At 38.8% G+C, this 15527-nt stretch overlaps 1 protein-coding gene and 1 long non-coding RNA gene across 19 annotated transcripts in view; one reads left to right on the top strand and one right to left on the bottom strand.

The window, feature by feature from the left end:
- The window catches only part of LOC119697771, a 63137-nt gene extending 51338 nt beyond the window's left edge, over positions 1–11799 (top strand). For both annotated transcript variants that reach the window (XR_005255933.1, XR_005255932.1), the window contains one exon: positions 118–11799. This is a non-coding gene — a long non-coding RNA (uncharacterized LOC119697771). The remainder of the gene's footprint in view (positions 1–117) is intronic.
- Positions 1–15527, bottom strand: part of PARD3 (par-3 family cell polarity regulator) — a 443621-nt gene that overhangs the window by 85764 nt on the left and 342330 nt on the right. For 16 of the 17 annotated variants that reach the window (XM_038128982.1, XM_038128975.1, XM_038128984.1 and 13 more), the window contains one exon: positions 11806–12060. In XM_038128982.1, the coding sequence (XP_037984910.1) occupies positions 11806–12060 (255 nt within the window). Of the gene's footprint in view, positions 1–11805; positions 12061–15527 lie in introns of those variants that run through there. The other variant, XM_038128991.1, reaches the window with a different exon arrangement.

The raw sequence follows: 15527 nt of genomic DNA, 5'->3' as shown, positions 1-15527 counted from the left end.
TCAGGGTCCTTGCAAATATACTCTCTAGATGAAAGATAACCCTGCACAGACCATCCTACTCCTCACCTGTGCTTACAAGGACGGCAGTTGATTTTTCTATATTTTTTTTCCCTGCAGGTGAGAGGTTAGCTGGCTCCCCTTTGTCCCAGCAAGCTCAGCAGGCAGCTTCCTCTCCCTGATCTCCATCCTGCAGTGCTCCTGATCTCTACAGGAGAGTTGCTTCATTTCCCCCATCTCCTCTGGTGTGGCCCTTCAGCTCCACAGGAGATCCAGCGTCTCCTGAGCCTCCATTCCTGCAACGCACTCACCATCTGCAAATTCTACCTCAAAATGAACATTGCAAGCAGGACTTTGAGAAATGCTCAGAAGCCTCTGTTTCACTGCCAACACAGTATCATTTGTTTGGGAGTTATGATCTCTTTTTTTCCAGGAAATTGTGCAGATGAGCTGCAGAACCTCAGTGTTAAAAGAGAAACACAGAAAATCCTTTAGCAAAAGAAAGGCTGTCAGAGCCACACGTCCCACACAGCAGCAATCCTGCCCTAGCAGAACTAAGTGGGTATAAAGAGCAATCCAACAACACACGCAGCTCTGAGTAAGTTTTAAGGGTACTTTAAGATGCATCATTTTTGGTGGAGCTGAATGCTGTAAGCATACACAAAACCTGTGAATTAAAGGACAAAAGGCAACTTCCTATGCAGGTTCCTTTATTTAAAGATGAATCAAGAGTTATACTGGGTTCTAAGACTTATTATTCAAGTTTTGAGAGTGCAGTAGATAAAAAAATACATGTTTTCAAAATAATTTGGGAGAAACAAGACGTAATTAAGTGTATTCTGAAATATAAAAATACAATAGGTAAAAAAGCCAACACTGACAACCATTCAAGGAGAAGTTCAATGATAACAATTAATTTGTAAGGTAATCATTATTATTTTAAAATTTCTTTTGATGCCTGAAAAAGTTGAATCTCTTGTATCATATTCCAAATATTACATTAAGCGATTCCTTCATTTCGGTTGCTTTTTTTAGTTTATTTTTCACACACACACCAGACTCCTCTCTGAGTTGCACAGCATTAGAATGAGAGAAAATGGACACAAACAGGAGCACAGGAAATTCTGATATAAAAAGCTTTTTCTCTTTGCCTTTGTTTTTCTAGCTAGCGTGAAGCTGATCAAATAGTAGAACAGGCACCCAGGGAGCTAAATGAAATCTCCATCCTCAGAGATATTCAGGACACAACTGCAGCCCTGAGCAACTTGACCTGACCAAACCCACTCTGAGCAGGGGGTTGGACCAGATGACTTCTGGAGGTCACTTCCTCTGGAGCAGAGGAATTTTTAGAGATTTTCTAAATACAAAAACATACAGACAGACATAAGCACATGCACATAAAAATTCTGTCACAGCAAAACACATCCTTGTAGCTGCATTTCATTCTGCACATGGGCATGTGCTCTACTGAATGTGGACACACATATATGACAAGCTACATAAAAGATTGAGGCATCTGGGCCATGAGAAGGAATAATAAAAAACGTATGAGCTCCAATAAAGTAGGATTATTTCTGACACTGAATGGTATGTTGGCTTTGCCTATTTTCCTGCTAAATTCTGACATCTTGAGCTGCAGCAATTTTAACTACAGCAGAGCAGTGCAACTAATGAAAGCTAATGAAATTCAGTCTGCATGAACTCTTCAGTGTGGCTTCACAGGACAAACAACTTAGCTCTGGCCATCTAAGCAAGACGTCGAGGACGTTCCTGAAATTCTAATTAGACTGAGTTGAGGAAAATGGCCTCACGAAAGAAAAGAAAAAGATGGCCCTTCTCTAATTCACTGTACCTTCACAGAATCAAGTGCACCCACCCAGTGTGACACATTTCACAACTGAGATGAGCAAAGGAAATACTGTGGTGGTTTTCCAGCCACTCACAGAAAAGGTTCAGGGTACAGCCCACAGTGCCTGGACTGCTCCAACCCACCATGCTGAGTAACCAGCCCTTGCTGCTCTAACAAGACACCCAAATGGAAAGTTTTCCAGATACTTCTCTGCAGGGAAATCTTCCAAGAAGAAACAGGTTATGAAGCTCAACTTAAAATAGTAAGAGAAGTGCATTTGGGGACTAGAAATTACCAGAGTATGATAATGTAGACAAAACTTAGATGAACAGCCCTACTAAAGTGAAAGGAGCAATTTCTTTTAATTGTACGTCCTTTCATATAATGCCTTCATATATATATGAATAAATTCCCATAATTGCTCTTCTCCATGATTCCCCAAAGATTTAGACAAAAAACATTACTTACAGCACTGTTTTAATACCAAGTTAGTTCTAGATGAACTACAAAGGCCTCATGGAGTAACTGCACAATCTTAAGAACTCTACCAACTCTTTTAAATTCCCTCTATCACGTCTCTAATATTTTTGCCTCACTTGCCATATATAAAACCACACATGTCCTCAATTTTCAATGTCTGTTGGAGAACTTTTATCAGATGTAGAGATTGAAAAAAACACTAATAAAAGCAAATGCATGGAAAATTGTTTCCACAGAAAAGAAGCCTCTGTCTTAGGTACAGTTTTAAAAAAAGTTGGATCAATTAGCAATCTGTGAATGTTAGAAACATCTTAACAATGTCTCAAAGATGAAAGAGCATATCACAGATTGAGGAAAGGGGAAAAAATTAAATTATGTCTGCAGTCCTAATGAATCAAAGCCCAGAAGGTGGTCTCTGAATCAGCAGGTTTTGATGAAATATTAAGAAAAATTATTATTGATGAAAAATGAATACGCTCTTTTTGATTTTAGCAATCTTTAAATCACACTTTGCTAATTAAAATAGCTTCAGCACAACCCTCCATTCCTTGATGGGCATTTAGCAATCCTAAAAATGGGTGGGTTAATTTGACATTTTAGCCAATATGCATAGGGTTTATCTTAAGCTGGCAGACACAGCACAGTTTAAGTTAATGTACAAAATGATACACAGCTAAACCTTCTTTTTCTCCTTTTTTCTTTCTTTTTTTTTCACACTGTATCTACTAACACAATTACAAAGTAACAACAGGCAACTTCTGCTTGTTTTCTCTGCAGCATAGTAACAGATACTACCACTGTTAATGAGCCATGAACTACGTCTTGGGAAATAAAGACCGATGCTAATATTTTCTGTCTTCTTTGTTTGCCAGGTCAGAGCTCTTCCCATGCCAAAGATAAGTGGAAATGAAAAGTCTGAGGGACATTAGTTCTCACATCCCTTGAAGTCTAATTCTAATTGGTTTTTTTAAATGTCGGGAGTAGAAATTATGTGTTCTCTTTTCATCCCCATTTGTACTGTGTTTCCTTTTAAATGGAAAGCTAGGAATGAGGGAAGGCTGTATTAAACTGTGAATCGTTGCACACAAAAGACATTTCATTACAGAAAGCAATGCAGCTCAGGCATGCCATGCATTGTTACAAAACTATATACACAAATTAAAATGAAGCAAAATCTGCTCCTCTGCTTTTTCTTTCATAAATTAAGTTTTATACGTTATATCACTGTCTAAACTCTGGGTAGATGAAATTACCTATCCATTACAAATATGTCATCTATTTACCATAATAACATTTGATATAACCGTCATGTAAGAAAGAGTGCTATGAATACATCAAATTGAAAAGCTATTTAAATGCCACTAGTATTTTAAAGAATGAAAAAAATTTCATGGCAAGTAAGTCTGATTTTAGAAATAAGTCTGATGTTCTTCAGAAATAACTAATCATATAAAATAGGTCATGCAATAAACCTTTCAATGTTTCACATCACAATGTTTGAGCCTTAAGGAACAAGATTTCAAACACCTTATAAACCAATTCTTTAACAATATAGCATGAAGTACAAGGCTGCAGGAATGTACACTGTTTTCTGAGTGATGAGTGGAAAAGCACTGTTTTTCAGCTTTCCAACCAAGAACAAACTGAAATGAGATCTTTCAGCAATTTCTGTTTCCAGGGCTGCCAGTGTGGTATGTTTCATTCAATGAGTTTACAATATGTTAAAAGGAATTAACCACTTCCCCTTGCAAGCTATATGAAGTGATGCTATTTTCCTTCCTGAAGTTCACTGCAGAGGATTCCTCCCCACAATTAGACTCCACCACTTCCTCCTGTGACAAAGTACTTTGACCATAAGCAGGATGATATGTGGGTCACATAAACAAACAAGGCTGGCCATAAGGATAAACAGTGTAGTTAAATATAGTTTGTCTCATCTGTGAAGAAGGTATCATTCATAAAGATAGAAAAGAAGGAAAACCCTTTCAAAACCTCCAATATTAGAAGAACATTTTACTGTTCATCCATTAAACTACATTAAAGATCTAACTTCAAATTGCATATTTAATTTAAGAAAGTAAGAAGTCAAGATTTCATGAAAACACAAGACTCTCTCCAAGCTCTTCCTGTCCACCCTTCTCCCATAACCAGACAAATCTAAAACGAAAAATCCCTCGTTCTTCAAATGCTTGGAAAGGAGAAGCCTGAATCCTTCACCAAAGAGGAACAGATGGGTTACTGGAGTGACATAAAAGACAAAAAGATCATAAATTTGTATTCTATTTAGAAATGGCCACATTCAACAGCAACAACAAATTAAACTGATTAAATTATGGTGTTTTAAGTGAGGCACAACATCAGTTTGCAATCCAAATTTTGGTTAGTAGGACTTGCAAAGAACAGATTTTAGTACTTTACACCGGTAGGATCAAAACACTTGATTTAATGAATGGAAAGCCTTTGCTTTTTCAGCTTTGTGTACTCAAATATTCCCCATAATTTTCTCAGGATAAAGAACTTCAAGTTGCATTGATGGCATTAGTGGGAAAAAAAGATGTGCACGTTATGCACACAGCTGGGTTTTTGGACTGCAATCTCAAGCCATACAATAACCATTTGATGCCCAAGACCTGGCCTTTTATAGCTCTTGCATCATGGTTTTTCATACTGGGATATATAATTATGGTTTTCTTTTTCATTTTTTTTAAATTAAATATTAACTACTACCATCTGAATAAAAAAGTAAAGGTTTTTCTCTTTTTTAATCCAAGCAACAAAACACCCAACTGATCTATATCTGTGTGCAATATGTACTAATTTACCAACAAAAAATACTACACACAATTCAGTTACAGATTATTTAAATTGATATTGTTGAAGTGACACAATATATTTTGACCCCCCTTTTACAAACAGTCTGTCAACTGCACTTAAAGGAACTGAAAATCCCCCAGCTATGCAGATGCTCCCAGCTTCCAGCACCGGGAGCCCATCCACAGGCTCCCAGAGCAGGGCACGTTTGGGCGGCCCCTCTTCACCTCCTGCTCCAGTAACCCAGAGAGGGAAGTTCACTTCTCTTATCTCTCTCTGCATTTGCCCACTGCAACCATTTGTAGAGGCACTAACTCCAGCTGCTTTTGTGAAAACAAACAAATAGCTGTCACACTTCAGATTGCCCGGCAAGCTGGCCGGAGCAGAGGGGAAGAGAAACCACCAGGCTTGCAGTGAGACTGTGGTAAGTGGAGAGAGACGTGCTTCTCACAACAGTATCAGTGCTTGGTATCTATTCAGAGAGAGACCAGGACTTCCAAGTAATTAAAATGGGAGGCCTGAATAGAGTTCACTGTAAGTCTGCCATTTATTCCACCAAAGTGGTAACCCAAACAGGGGAGTGCAGTTGCATACTTTCACAATAGGGAGCCTACATAAATCCTCATGAATTTATATTAAAACTTGTCTTATATTCCATCAAGATGGAAGAACAAAAGAAAACAACCAACCTAAGATAATAAAATGCCAATGCTAATAGTGTCTATTGGGTTCTAAATATATGGGTCTATGAGAGACCAAGCTAATTTTTAGGCAGTCCTGAGGGCAAGGATTACTGGCTTATAGGATGAAGGGTAGAGAGACAAAAAACCCCAATGTGTTAGCGCTAAAGTGAAATTAAACCCCATGAAGAGTCTCACAGAGGCTCTAACTAATCCTTCTCTTGGTTATCACAGACAGAGGAGGAAAAATACCACAATGACTTCCAAGTATTTTTTTCAGTTTTACACATTAGAGAACTGCAAACAGTTCATTAACCCATTGCTCCCCAGGCAAGTTGCCTTGGAGAGTCTGATTATTCCATAATGGTATATGTGCCGTTTCCTAGGCCAGGAAAGTCTTTCCAGAAGTCAGATTCTCACAGGAATGAAGCTTTGTAATGCCACAAAAGAGTGACACTGACTGGAAGGTAAGGATTTAAAACCTGTGACTATTAATTTCTGAAACATTACTGATTACTTATGGCGTTTGCAAAACAAGAAGGTCCCTGCTCTGAAATGCTTGCAACTTGAGTACTCTCAACATATTCACCAGCATGAGTGGTACCTTCCCCTGAAGCATGGTATCTGCAGGGCTCTGATGGCAGAGGGTGATCAACAGGGAAGAACAAGGGATCCAGGAGATAGGAAAACACTTCCCAAACAGCAAAGAGAAGTAAACAGAGGTAGGAGGGAAGAGCTTACTCATAATCTTATTCAATATAGCCCTCTGCACAGCTCTGCAGGTTTTAAATGTCACTGGATAGATGGTTTGCAGTGCCATGGCCTTTTCCTTCACGAAAGTGCTCTTCAAGTCAACTTCCAGAACCATCAAAAAATCTCTTCTTCTGAGAAACACCCTAGCATTTACAGGATGCATCACCCTAAGTAATAACTCCTATCTCTATCTCTGGTGGGCCTGGCAGTAAGCTCAAATTCCTACACATGAATGATCCCACAGACTTAAGAACACTCCTGTGACTGACACTACTAATAAAGAAGTTTAATATAGCTGCACAAGAGCCTGCTTTTTTAACAAATATTTATCCAAGCACAGCAATATGGTATTTCATAGCTTTCATGACCCATTCTGCTATTGCTAAGAGTTGTTTTATATACACTAGAAAGACAGAGTCTGCTTATTTCACATTTTACATATTCTTTTATTATATCAGAGTGTTTCTATGCAGTTTCCAGGTTTCATTACTCTCATGCCAATTTAAGCACAAAGATATTACTGAGAGAATCAAAGTTAACAACTTAATAAAATGTTCTCCCATTCTTTTTGGAAAAGCAGCAAGGGAAGTATGTGACCTGACCTGAAAAAAAAAAATCTTGCCTCTTTGCACTGAGCAGATGACAGTTAAAGGAAGTGGGGTTATTTTCAGTTCCCAGATATTCCTTTGACATAACTTGATTCCACTTCTGATAGAAAATAAACCAGTTCATAAAGGTCTCCCTTCTAAAATGAAGGTTTTTTCTTTTAATGGCAAAATGCATGCAAAAAGCATATGATTATGGTATTTATGTTTCCATTAAAATGTCCTCAGCAAGCTGGAGGAGTCTAACCTACTATTTTCAAGCTATTTAGATTTACAGCAGCACAGTGCCTATTTTATTTCAATTTTATTTCAGGACAATGCACTCTTGGTGGGAAATGATTAAAGAGTGACAGCCATTAGGAGTTGTCTTTCAACATCGTGCTCAGCTGTGGATGTCAGGTGATTGCCATAAAGCCCCACTGTATGGCATCCTTGTCATCTACATGAAAAGCAGTATTGATCAGTTGTTCAGCTTCTCTTCTGTGTAATGCAAAACATACTAGAGGCATTTTTCAGCTAAGCTGAAAGCCTTATTCTCAAGAACTATGTTCTTGAGACACCTCTTTCCCAAATGGTAAAATAAACATAGATTATACATTCCACCTCTGCTTCACTCCATCAATGCCTAACATAGAAGTGAAAAACTTCTTAGCAGCCTGTCTCTATTCGCTGTCAGTGCACTGGATGGAGCTGATGTCACAAGGGCAGCTCATGTATATGGAGCTAGGTTGATCATCAATCTCTTCCAACTTATTTAGTTAGTTATTATTTATTGCTAGAGCTTCCTTTCTTCTGAGCAATAAACTCCTCTGTTAAGAAAGACAATCTACTCTGATTCTCCAGGATAAAGAGCAGAAAACAACTCCTTTTAGCGTTACGTTCGTAACTGATATAATCACCAAAAACCAAACCAACCAACCAAGCAACACTTTCCCCTCTAAACCTCACCAATATCCATTAATGACTGAATCCTGATGCAATACAAATCTGCATTAAAGTAGTTCTAAACCAGTTTCAAGTCCTGTAAGGATATATTTGAGTAGCATTTGCTATTTACAGGCTGGATTTTTTTAATAGCCATTGTCGGTAAAATTGGATAAAACATTGTCACTTACACATATCTAGCTGTGCATGTTTCCAATGAGTGAGTTAATATCTTTTTCTCCTTTGCTGTATTTTGACATTATATGATCTACTTTCTATTTAGAGAAATGCACACACAAAGTTTAAGGAATCATCATGTACTTCCCACTGTTTTCTACTATCCATCTACACTGATGAGCAGTTGACATACTTGTCCTCCACTCTGCTAATCACTATTTGCCATGGTACAGTTAAACTTACAACAGTTGGTGGTATGTGTTGATGAAAGTAATAGAGAAGTTGAGGGAATATTAAAGGAAAACAAACCCTGACAAGGCCTCACACACAGCCACAGTAATTCTCTTGCAAGTTAAAAAAAAAATTGTCATAAGTGTTCAGCAGTGGTATGCAAACTATTATGGGACATTTTGTTATAGGCTCCCTCGTAACAGACTTTTAAATAACCTTTTGGACATACTTAAATGTCAAATTTTGTTTGGCACTAAGCACCAAACTTCAACAGAAATAACATTTCCCATATAAACAATGCTGCTTTTAATATGAACGTGCTAGAGATTTGAGACAGCCTGGCCATTACCAGCTCCTGGCAGTTCAGCACAAGGGTAACACACTGAGTGATTTCCCTTTCCATCCACAAAGGCTGGAAGCAACTGTCTCTACTCAGGTAACCTCTGAATCATCCAGAAGGAAGGAAAAGATGGGAGGGAGAAGAAGTAAAACACGCTGAAAGTAACGCTCACCACGGGTGAACACTCATGTACACAATATTTTAAGGATGCAGAACTGCAACCAACTATTTCTCATCAAATTTCTTGCAGCTTTATCAGGATAAATCAGACTGCAGAGAACAGAGATGGAGAAGAGCCCTGAGCAGAGGCACTTGGATGCTTGGTGTCAAAAGGGGCATCACAGGCCAGTGAAAGAGGAAAGTCTCACTGCTGGAAAGGGATAGCAAGAAAGAGGTTGCAATGCACATGGGGTGAGGAGATGGGTATTCTACAGACAAGGAGACGAAAAAAGAGTTAACAACACTTCAGGTCCACATGATGACAACTGATCCTTAGAACAATGTTCAGACAATGCTTTCTTAGTATATCTAAGATAAAGCCTGTAAAAGACAGAGCAGCCTTTGGGAAGGTATCTCAGCCATAATCCAGGCTCTCACACTGATCATTACAAAGGTCAAGCTCCAAGATACCCCTCCCACACCTCAAGGATGACTGAAAGCTGCTCCCTCACAGCTGTTACACCTCCTCCATGCCCAACCAGGTGATCTTTAAAATCCATTCCAATCCAAACCATTTGTTACACGATTCTGTGACACACTCTCTCAACACTAGGCTCAAAGTACAGAGCCAGCTTCTGGGAGAAGTAACTTTGAGCCTGAGATTGTGCACATCACTGCAACACTCCCAGAAGGTCTCGTGGAAGCAGGGGGATTCACAATCTCCATAGCTCTCTTGTTGATAAAGATGTAAGGAGAGAGAGCCTCAAACCCCCAGACAGGTATTTCAGAGTAAACTTACAGCAAATAATAATATGTTTACATCTGAATTAAATATTTCTTTCTGGGTGTTTCTTGTCAAATGTGGCCCCCTTTATCACAGGACTCAGGTTGGTTTTTCATGCCCCATTTCTGGTACCTTACTTGCATTTTATCCCTTTGCTCAGGCCCATTGTGTGTGCTGGGTCTTTCCTTTTGTCACAGCATGATCCAGCTGTGAGAGCCGGGACCCTCCGTGCTCCAGGAGCAGCCTGAATGTACAAAACTACTGCACTGCTCTTCAGTCCTACCCACCTGATTAACATCAGATTCCCCTGGTACTCCATTATCTACCACTTTACTCACTCTCCTGGCTCTTTTATCAGCCACCACACAGAGTTAACTGGGTCACACAGGTCTCCTATTTTGCTGTGCCAGGTTTGTATCAAAGAACTTTTTTTTTGTTGATGTGACATTGATGCCATTCAACTCCAGCATGAAACACTGCCTTTGGTCTAACAAAAACAGCCATGAGAGTCACCACGTGGCAGACATATCCAACCAAGCTATCTTGATTTCCAAAGGCACAAAAGTGCTGAAATGTCAGGCACCTGGGTACAACAGTGCCAGCCAATATAAGGCTAAGGAGTAAAAAATTCCAAGGACACAGATGCTGTCATCTCTTAACATGATTTTGCTTCGTTCACTGAAATAACATACATATACCCAGGATATATAAAATATTTACTATGAAAAGCAGACCTTTTACACAATGCAAGAGAACAGTGTGACTGAGAAAATAAAAAGGCAGCTGTGCAACTGATTAGTAAAAATGTACGCATTCCACAATGCAGCTGAGATTTTCTTAGTTGTCATATTAGAGGATGTAAATTTATCAATATTATGTAAAGAAAATTTCTAATATAGATCAAGTGGAGGGTCAAGTACAATACTCTCAGTCCTCAAAGAGCTTTAGACATTTAGTTGAAATATAAATGACTCCATTACCACCTAGAACAGAATACGCAAGGTGAGTGCCACTGCTCGTGTAGAAGCTATACAGATCTCAAACATTGCACACAAAGACATTGCTTTGCTGATTTTACTGAAAATTCAATATTTTTCTTCTGGAAAGAATGAGGTAGAAAACAAAACTAATGGCTTTACTATGAACTAAATAAATAACTTCCAAAGGAGTGAACAATACGTCTCGCACTAGGATTTTAGTGTTAATTTTTGTAACGCTGAGAAAATGCAAAACTACAAGTTTACAATAGTAAGCCAAGAAAACACGTGTATTTTCACTGTTAAAGCATAAAAACCCCCCGTGAATTCTGCCTTTCACTGTTTTTACTTTATGTCAGTTTACATTCCTGTTTTAACTTCCGGTTTTCAAATGAACTCAGAACTCCATCAACAGAAACCAGAATTTTGCCCAGTTTCAGCATAAAAACAAGCAAGACACAGTTCAGATAATGTAACTGCAGGAAGAGCACAAATCATAAGCTACAACCCAACAAGTAACTTAAGAGTGAAGCTTAGAATTTGCTCACTTGGTCCATACTTAATCAAAAATCTCAGCCGCTTAGACTGAAGTTCAGGACTACAGTAGGACTAGAATCCACGTGAGCTTTAATCCATTTTTGCTACAACAAGAGTAGCCTTTTAGAAGTTTTGTAACAGCTGTAAATAGATTGGAAATGTTGTATTCCACAAACATATCTGCTAGAGCTTTGACAAATAAACCTGATTACGTTAAAAATTTGAATTTAATTCTAACGATAGCCAACAGTGATTCCAAACTTCCAAACCATCTGAAGAAAGAGAAGAAATGTAGGTGCTCTGCAGAGAACAATTTTCCTGTCCCATTCTGTAACAGGTTTATTTGAGTGAGTTCAATACTGTTCTCCATAAAGGCTTTAAAAAGCCATCAATAAAAATGCAGCTCTGCCTTTCCAACTGATGTGGACAACCATCTCCCATGACAAAAGCAACACGAGGGCAGATTTTGACAGGGTGCATTGACTGATGTGTGGCACCTACCTGTCTACAGGTGAAGACTTTGAACTCCGTGGTTTCTTCACTTGGGCGTACAAGGCTTCCACGGTCTGCCCTTCCCTCGGGCTCTGTGGCCGGGCATTCAGTGCTATTGTGCCACTGTTTGGAGAGTCATAGGCAGCGATCCCGGCGTACATCGGATCCGCGTCGCAGCCAAACGTCCGGTTAAAATCCTGGATCTCTGCGTAGTCACGTTCCCGAGCTTGCCTCTCCCGAAATTCTCGAGTTTTCGCTTGGATTCTGGAAAATTAAGAGAAGGCTGAAACCGATGGACGTCCCCCCTGAGGCATTTGAAAGCAGCAGTTAGCACACACTTTAGGTAGCCTATCTTAATGGAAACCAGTGAAGGTTTCCAGTTTCAGTTTGGCATGAGGTCTCAAGTTTACCTTGGACATTGAAGCCTAGATTGAAGCAACACTAACAATCAACACTGGCCTTTAAGGAGTACATCTGATTACCCACGGTCTTTTGTTTCATTATTAGCTAAATAATGACTAGCCATAGCTGCTGGTAAACAGAGTTAATCTATCATTTCATGCTTCTTAGGATGCCTGTGCTATTACCTGGCCTGACACCATTCATATTGTATTGTACTCCATCAAAACTTACCAGATTTAATGGTTCTAATGCATGTATTTAGAGAGGAATTTTGATGTAATTTCTTAGCTTAGTACTGCAAAAATATTTTTTTTTCAAAATTTAAAACTGTGTAGGGATAGGACACATGGATATATTCATGTTTGCATGCATGCAATAAACAACACAAGCAGATTCCTGTATGCTTCCTTTGAAATGTGCATGCTTTTAAAAAAATATAAACAGACTGAATCTGGCATCTCTCAAAAGCAGGCTGCATCTTCTCAGAAAGTGCCTTGTGTTAAAGTTACAAATGAAAGGTGATGCTGGACAGGGTTTATATCTATGTGCACTAATTTAGCTGTATGATAAAAAGTGACAGATAGAAACAGATGACATTTAGGAATCTGACAAGCACAAATCGAGCAGAGGTCATACTTTCAAAAGCACATAAAGCTATTACAAAAATTTGATCTGGGCTTCAAAGTCTCTTTGGTATTTTACAAAATTTGATGTATTGCACACACATATGCACAGCGAACTGACCGCACCCCCCCTTTACACTGTCGCCCCAGACCAGCTTAATGCTCTGTCATCATCACAAAATGAAGCTGTCTCCTCCCTTCCATTAGTAAAATGCACTCCTTTTTCATCTAATACAGCCATGGCTACAGAGTGACAGCATCCATCCATGCAGACTACAGCTCTATGCCTCTCTGCTGTGTGCCATTTCCAAGGACATCTTGTTTGCCAACTTTCAACAAGAACAGCCCCATTCAAAGCCTCTGTCTCTTCTGAAAGCAAGCCTGAACTCTTCTGAAAATTGAAAAGCCTTAAAGTTAGGTAACTTTAAATTCTTGGGAATTTTAAACTGGCCCCTTCAAGATTTGATTTGCAAAAAACAAAAGGAGATACACAAAGGGTGGAATTCAGACTGCAGATAAAGACATGAAATCCCAGTGCTCACACCAGCTGAGCTCAGAGCAGCCATGTGTGCAGGCTCCCCTTACGGCAGCCAGGAGCTGTTGGCAGCGGACTCCAGAGTCAGGAACCATCCATGTGTCAGAGAATGAAAGAAGTCACTCTAGAGACACTCTTGATGCTGCTGCTTAGGTCTTCCTCAGGAGCTTGGATACCCAGCCTTGATTGAGCTGCTCAAAAATAAACAGCTCTGGCCACCTGACATCCCCAGGTAATCCTGATGGACTTGCGGCTGCTGGGCAAGGACTCCCCCAGGTCGTGCTGAAGTCCCAGAGACTGTGACAGCCCAAATGACACAAGTCACCTGTGATCAAGCATGTGAATCCAGCCCTGAGCTGGTATGTGAATATCAGAAATGGCTCTTCCTCAGACTGAGTCCCAAGCAAACTGTTGCTTTACAAAGATCACCATAAAAAAGTAAGGGAATACAGGGATGCCATGGATACACAGACATGTCTTCCCCCACAAATCCTGAAAGCATTGACCATAGATAGTGATTTGGGATACAACCGATTGACTGAATTACCTTCAACAGACAGAGCCACCTACATTGATGGTTCAATGATCCATTTACATGCCCCATGTTCAGTCACAGTAAAAGAAAAAAAAATTAAAAGTTCATTTTAAACTAACATAACTTTTTAATTTTGCAAATATTAAAATTATTTTCTTTATTGGTTGCTTTTTATTTCAATAGAGAAAAATGGAAGTGAAAACAATAACACTAGTCAACTGAGAGAATTTTCCTCTACAATTTCAGCAGCATCAGTCTGGAATTGTTTTTTGTTTAATTTACAGTGGAGAGGGACTCAAATTTAAATGCAAAACTCATTTCAAACTTAAACAGGGTTTTTGCAGGTCTATTTTAAAAGAAAAACATATTTTACCTTCACCAATACCCCAAAACTGTTAATTCAGAAGTGTTACAGCCTTAACCACTTGGAAGGTATCTATTAGGAGGAAAAGCAGGTCTGAAAATCACCTGTGCATGTTGATTCCTCTCACTGTAGTTTACCTCCCAATTTGTAGTCTGTTTGTGGTCCAATTTGTAGTCCAGTATTTTTTACTCTGTGAAGAAATGATCTTTCTACTACTACCTACTGAAATCTACTATCTATCCAATGATATTTGCCCTCTGAATGGGAGAAGCAAAGGAAATCAGAAATTTCTTAGACATTGGTAGCTTTAATTTTCCTTTAAATGAATCATTTATCATCACATATGGGAACACTGTCTGACACCAATTTGAAGGAAAAAAAAAATCCATGTATTTTAGATAACCAAAATTTCAGTGCATGAAATCAGACAGTGTAACAATAATGTGGCATAGAGTAATTCAATCTGAAGAAAACATTGTTACCTGAAATGCTTATAAAACAGAATTACCTGGTGGCTACAGGTGATATCTGCCTTTGTTACACAAACTGCTATGGGAGAGGGCAGCGACCTTCTGTGACTTATGACCATGAAGATCACATCGCTCCCCACAGGTGCAGACATGAGTGCTCCCTGTTTCATGTGAACCACCTTTTCTCCTGCATCTGCTTATTGGCTCTTTTACAGTTTGGATGCTGAGCCATTTGCAGCCAGAGCATTCAGGTTTTCCCATGCATGGCTCTATGAGGGATACTTACTCCCATTCAAGTAGGAAAGAACTGATTGCTGAAGTGTTATGCAAGTAATTATGTCCACATCTACCAGGAAAATTTTTATAGAGTATTTTCTACAACTGCTAATACAATGTATGAATACACATACATAGTATTAAAAATCAGACTCTAAACACATTAATCTTCTTGTTAATTATAAACAAAGTACCCAGTAACTGTTTGCAATAACATTTAACAAAAGATAACACTAAAATTAAAGGTATAAGGTGTCTGGCTATACTGAAACCCAAAATGTTCCAATTTTTTTCTCTTAATTATTCTTTTGTGCTTTACATTTAAGCCAGTGTGAAAATGCTAGCACTTTCACATGCAAAAGTATAGGTATTTCAATTGCTTAACATAATTTTGAACATGGTTTAAAATATGTTTGGGTTTGCCTTTTCAAGGACATACCACATTTAAACATTATATCTTTCAGCTTGAAGGAAGCAAATGACTAGGGAAAAATATGTAGGCATATTCTTGAAAAGAATAAAAGCT

Source organism: Motacilla alba, chromosome 2 (genome assembly GCF_015832195.1).
Source record: "Motacilla alba alba isolate MOTALB_02 chromosome 2, Motacilla_alba_V1.0_pri, whole genome shotgun sequence".
Taxonomy (NCBI): Eukaryota; Metazoa; Chordata; class Aves; order Passeriformes; family Motacillidae; genus Motacilla; species Motacilla alba.
This window is presented reverse-complemented; position numbering and strand designations above follow the sequence as displayed.